Raw genomic sequence first — 5919 nt, 5'->3', positions numbered from 1 at the left:
TGCTCATCCTTGTCATAATTCTCAAAACTTGACACCTGTATAATAGTGAATCTCCCTATAGTTAATTCTTTACTTTTATTTTTCTAGTGACATTATTATTAGATAGAAACAGTAGTTTTCTCATGACACTTGTTTATGGTTACTGACACTTGTCTACACCCTAAACAATACTTTAAAACATATTTTCGAATGAGTAAAACTTGGCCTTTTAAAACTAAAGAAGAGCTTCCAAAAGAAAAGCAAAAACTAAAGAGAAGCTCAAAGCAAATGAGATTTTGAGACTCGTCAATTTAATTTAACTTTTAGAAATTCTTTCTTTGTTTTGTTATAGCTCCTCCTGAGAAGCCAAAGCTTTGCTCTTTCGAATTTACCCTTCTTTCTTCACTTGTAGCCCAGGTCCCCAAATTCAGCAAACATCCTGACTGTTCGTTATTATTCTTAGCGAACACAACAATACCAAACTGTCTCTCAAAAGGACCCTTTGTAGCTTTGGCTCTTGGGTATTCGACCGGCGCTGAGTGTTAGCTAGAGAGAGAGGTAAGCCCAAACCAAAGATGCTGAAAAGCAAAATCCAAAGCCTGGAAAGGATTTCATCGTCGTCGTCAGTTGTCTTCAAGATTTTGAAGAGTCGTAATATTGCTACTACTACTGGTAGTACCAGCAGCAGTGGAGTTCCAAAAGAGAAGGTAGATTGCGTGGTGATAGGGGCAGGTGTGGTGGGATTAGCAGTAGCGAGAGAGCTTACTTTAAAGGGCAGAGAGGTGTTGGTGTTAGAATCAGCTTCCACCTTCGGCACTGGCATAAGTTCCCGCAACAGCGAGGTCATCCATGCCGGCATCTACTATCCTCCCAATTCTCTCAAGGTCTCCTCTCCCTCCCTCTCTCTCTCTCTCTCTCTCTCTCTCTCACTTGGTTTCTCAAAGAATTGTTCTTACAACTTCTATTAAGATTGTGTTACCCAAGAAAAACAAAAATGAAGAACATAATTTGGAAAGTACCCACTTCCCAATTCTCAAAATGAATGTTGGAAGTACAAATTTTAGAAAGAAACAAATGTTGTAATTTCAAAGCATTTTGCAGGCAATCTTATGTGTAAGAGGAAGAGAAATGCTTTACAAATATTGCTCTGAACACAATATCCCTCATAACCAAATTGGTAAACTTATAGTAGCAACAGGATCTTCAGAGATTCCAAAGTTGCATAATCTAATGAATAACGGGATAAAAAATGGGGTTGGTGGTTTGGTTATGATGGAAGGTTCAGAAGCTACGAGGATGGAACCAGAATTGCGATGCTTGAAAGCCTTACTATCACCAGTTTCTGGGATTGTTGATACACATTCCTTGATGCTGTCTTTGGTGGTATGCATTTTCGTCTTTCTCGTTTCATAAATTAATATAATTAGGATCAAATACATGCTTCAAATATTATATCAGTATTTATTATGGAGAGCTCAGCTAACATTGGATTTTATCAATTTGTCCCTATAGAGTTAGAACTGCTTACTGACAGAGATATCACCCACATGTGGACCCAGGGTGAAGCTGAAAATCATGGGGCAACCTTCTCCTATAATACTACAGTTATTGGTGGTCATATTGAAGAAAATCGCCTAAGCCTTCATATTTCTGAAACCAAACACCTTGAAAATTGGAATGGAAAATTTCCATTGCAACCAGAGATGGTACTCATTCCTAAGCTTGTAGTAAACTCTGCTGGCTTGAGTGCCCCTGTCCTTGCAAAGCGATTTGATGGCCTTCGTAGTGCAGTTATTCCTCCTACCTATTATGCTCGCGGGTGCTACTTCACGCTATCAAATACTACAATATGTCCTTTCAAACATTTGATTTATCCTATACCAGAGGATGGTGGCCTTGGTGTGCATGTTACTCTGGATTTGAATGGTCAGGTCAAGTTTGGCCCCAATGTAGAATGGATTGATGGTATTGATGACGTTTCAAGCTTCCTAAACAAGTAATATTTTCTTTATCTCTTTGTCCGTTATACATAGTGTGTAGTACTTTCTGCATTGTCAATTAAGTCATTGGTTTAAGAAGTCGTCAACTCAGTGCAGAAGTTCCTATGCATGCTTGCACAGAAGAACACATGCCTTCAGTTTTTTTTTTTTTTTTTTTTTTTGTTATAAATAATATATTATATAGGTTTCCATTGTGCATCCAATTCTGCCATCTTGCATAAGTTGTGTTTCTTTAGACCATGCATTTGATACTAATCTTACTGCCTGAGTTAATGATCAAATGGAGGTCCTATTCACTTTTGCTGATGGGTTGTAAATTAATATGCCCTTATTCTTGTAAAGTGTTTTGCATTTGTCATTGCAGATATATGATCATATGTTTGTTAAGATGCTTTTAGGGTAAAATCTTAGATGACCTGATTGGGATGCATGTGATGTTATTGAATAATGATTTGTTGTGATTTGTTTTTTTCTTGCATCCGGAGTAAATTTATAATAACAATTATATACCATACTGATGATGCAAAAGTTTTAAGTCATCAAAACAGTCATAAAGTTTGGTGTGGGTGGTATTAGCACTGCTATATATTTTAGATGCTATTATATGCACAAAGGAGAGGCATTATTTATAATGCATGTCAACCAAGTGCTTGTGCATCTACCCGATAAGAAAGCTAATTCAGTTATTGTCCTCATTTATTTAACCTTGGTTTCTTTCTTTGGTGTACCCGTATAATAACTGTGATGTTGAACATTTTTTTAAAAACATGACAAGGCCTTGTTTCCAGGTTTGACTATTCTGTATGTACGAATCGTGCGAAGCTATTTTACCCAGAGATAAGGAAGTACTACCCAAATCTAAAAGATGGGTCTCTCGATCCAGGTTATGCAGGGATTCGACCAAAGCTTTCAGGTCCTCGACAGTCTCCAGTTGATTTTGTGATACAGGTTATTTCTTGCATATTGTTCTTATGCCTGAACCTGAAATGTTAGGTCAGAATTTTTTTGTTGACACATCTATCATGAGAATTATGATTGTGGCCAGAATGCGTGAGCATGTATAGCAATAGATCTACCGTTGTATTCCTCACATACTTACCTCTTTATATCTTATTAACCAATCAGGAGTGCCTAATAATGGTTTTGGCAATGAGCCAAGCGGATTTGTACACAAAATGTTGTCATTGAATCCTAAATCTTGCTGCTGTAGCAGCTTTTAGCTCAAATTGGCCTATACAAATGGTTAGTTTTACTTTCTAAAACTCACTGTACTATGGTGAGCTGTCACCCCTTTTTTTCCGGTTCTTTGTTGCTTGCGTGGCAATCCTGTACTCGGAATCAATCAACCCCTATCCATCCTTAACACCTCAGACGGAGTCCAGGTGGGATTCGTTAACATTTTTCAGTTACCATGAAACAAAATAGAGCAAAATAAAGCAAGATCCATATAATTCTCTTCTTTTTTCTTTTTTTTTTCCGTTATAGAAGAAACATTAGGATATGAGCTAGTGTACACATCATCTTCTACTTATATAGGATGAACCCATATAGTTATCATCCAGTGTTTCTTTCAGTAACCATTTCTCCTGTTCCATTTAATCTATGAACATTAAGTGTCGTGTAGGATGCTGAAGATGCTCCTTTGCAAAGACGAACAGTTTGGATTTTGAATATACATAAAACTAAAAAGTTCCATCCATAATTTGGATTTGCAGTGACTTCCAAATTGATTGAACATTATAAAAAGTTGATAGAACTCTCTGTCTCTGTCTCTGTCTCTGTCTGTGTGTCTGTGTGTCTGTGTGTGTGTGTGTGTGTCTCTCTCTCTCTCTCTCTCTCTCTCTCTCTCTCTCTCTCTCTCTCTCTCTCTCTCTGTCTCAGTGTGGTCACTCAAACCTCAAACAGAATAGATTTTACCACACTTTGAGAAATTATTGGGTGTGATGCAGATTATATGGAGACATTTCATTAAAGTTTAATTTGTCGATATTGGATCCATATTATGCAGGGGTTTGTTAAAACATATATATGGGTACCAACGTGTTGAACACACTACATTCTCTCTTTTGTCCTATGTGCTGCCCAAACAGAGCTGTAGACTGTAGTAACCTCATTTTGGAAAGAAAGAAAAAGAACGTAAGATCTGATTTCTAAAGCATGACAGAAACTTTTTGAAAACCTAGATTTTGAACAACATGTTAGACTTCCCATGAGCATTTTGTTTCTAGCGTAAGATCTGGTTTCTAAGGCATAGATTTTGAATAACATATTAGACTTCCCAGAACCATTTTGTTTCTAAGTCAGCAACACCCGTAAAGCCCTAACCTTTAATATTACTTTTGACTCTTTATATTCTTGATAAGCTTTTTATATCATATCGAAATGTAAGATGACATTGAAATTTACCCAAACAAGGATGCACTGTGTTTTCGGACTGCTTTTTGTTCTGTGCTATTTCAATAGAGTTTAAACTTTGATAGACATGCATGACAAGCCATATTTAAAGTGATAATTGAAACTCAAGTATTACTATTATATCGGATATATGGTTGATATAGTTCTATTGATACTTTTCACAACTATGGGCTCTATGGAGATTGGATTTTGTTTGCTATTTCCTGAACTATTAGTATTTGACAAATACGACCTCATTATGAATTCATATGTGCAGGGCGAGGACATTCATGGGATAACTGGCCTTGTTAACCTTTTTGGTATTGAGTCACCTGGTTTAACTTCAAGCATGGGAGTTGCAGAACACATAGCAACCAGATTCTTCAGATGTTAAGGAACCCTCTTTGTGCTATATATTATGATTTGAAAATGGCTGATGAATGTTCCAGAATGGGCTAATCTGTTACAACTTGATCCACTGTTAAGGTAATGGTCTTTCGGCTTCAAATGAACTTCTAGTTAGATAAAAAACAAAATTTAGAGAGGAAGGCAAAAAGCTTCAAAGTGGAACTATAACTAGTTTTACTTTTTTTTTTTAAATAACTTGTTGAAAAATCATGGAGCTGAAGATAATTTTGTGTCAGCCAATGCCTTGCTACTGACCTCCTAGATGCCATTTGCAGTCTTAGCGCATGAGTCTTTCATCAGGGTACTAAAGTGAAAATTACCTCAGCTTGCTGATATATGGTATAATAAGCCAATACTACGACGACAGTTGTGCTTGTGCAATACATGTCGTGAAAATGATTAAAGTTTGAATTTTCACAGAAAAAATATCCTCTTCTGTGTCCCTCCCATCTCTGCCTCTTCCTCCGAACACACTTCCAAGTCTCATCCTGTCTCTTCTTGTCTCTCCTCCAAACACTCTGTCACACGTCTTTGTCTCAAATTTACGAATCCCTCACCTTATCTGGCGACTCTTATTACCACAAGGTGCTTCTTCCTTCCTTCCCTTTGTTTATTTTTTTTAATTTTCATTTTAAGCAGTTTTTGTATATGTGGTTGCTTTTTTGCCTCTGCGTGTTTGTTTTATGTATCTCATATTTGGTTTTATTCAATTTGTGGTTTCATTTTCATGTTCTAACTAACCTGTTTGGGTTTCATCTTGTGTATATATGACTACATTTCATTGTCATGTTTGTCTTTTTTATAATTTCTTCATTTTTTGGGGGGTTGTAAGAATACGGCCTCATGCATTTCATGATTGGTGTTCTCATTGTCTAACTGATCGGATTTCTTTCTTTTTGGTTTGCCTTTTGTTTTTTGTTTTTTTCCTTCTTTTACGTGCATGCATGTATCTTATTGCGAAACCGATTTGGTTTTGTAAAGTTGGTGGTTTGGGTTCTCATTGTGGAACGGATTGGTTTTCCCAAACCACCAGACAGCCCTTTTTTTCCCCTTTTGGATTCCCATAGTAGGTGTTAACGACTCTATTCTGAACAATGAGCCTCATTCCTTTCCAGTGATTTTCTGGCAGTGTCTGCAA

At 36.8% G+C, this 5919-nt stretch overlaps 1 protein-coding gene across 3 annotated transcripts; it reads left to right on the top strand.

Annotated features, from left to right (window-relative positions):
• On the top strand, nucleotides 244-5919 carry LOC18771102 (L-2-hydroxyglutarate dehydrogenase, mitochondrial). 3 transcript variants are annotated; one of them, XM_020569306.1, is made up of 6 exons: nucleotides 244-863; nucleotides 1081-1362; nucleotides 1539-1975; nucleotides 2768-2892; nucleotides 3105-3221; nucleotides 4651-4735. In XM_020569306.1, the coding sequence occupies exons 1-5, from the start codon at nucleotides 555-557 to the stop codon at nucleotides 3197-3199; spliced, it is 1248 nt and encodes a 415-aa protein (XP_020424895.1). In that variant the 5' UTR covers nucleotides 244-554; the 3' UTR covers nucleotides 3200-3221; nucleotides 4651-4735. The 3 variants fall into 3 exon arrangements, with proteins under 3 accessions (XP_020424895.1, XP_020424896.1, XP_007202076.1); XM_020569307.1 differs by lacking the exon at nucleotides 3105-3221 and having other exon boundaries at nucleotides 245-863; nucleotides 4651-5919; XM_007202014.2 differs by lacking the exon at nucleotides 3105-3221 and having other exon boundaries at nucleotides 246-863; nucleotides 2768-2927; nucleotides 4651-5919.

Source organism: Prunus persica, chromosome G7 (assembly GCF_000346465.2).
Source record: "Prunus persica cultivar Lovell chromosome G7, Prunus_persica_NCBIv2, whole genome shotgun sequence".
Classification (NCBI taxonomy): Eukaryota; Viridiplantae; Streptophyta; class Magnoliopsida; order Rosales; family Rosaceae; genus Prunus; species Prunus persica.
The sequence above is the reverse complement of the archived record's forward strand: the minus strand, read 5'-3'. Positions and strand labels throughout refer to the sequence as shown.

What these genes read in the sequence shown, in the direction of transcription:
- LOC18771102 (XM_007202014.2), top strand. Translation starts at nt 555, where the DNA reads ATGCTGAAAAGCAAAATCCAAAGCCTGGAAAGGATTTCATCGTCGTCG. An exon ending in GTTTCAAGCTTCCTAAACAA is followed by an intron (nt 1,976 to 2,767) that starts GTAATATTTTCT and finishes CCTTGTTTCCAG; the next exon opens with GTTTGACTATTCTGTATGTA. An exon ending in CAGTTGATTTTGTGATACAG is followed by an intron (nt 2,928 to 4,650) that starts GTTATTTCTTGC and finishes TCATATGTGCAG; the next exon opens with GGCGAGGACATTCATGGGAT.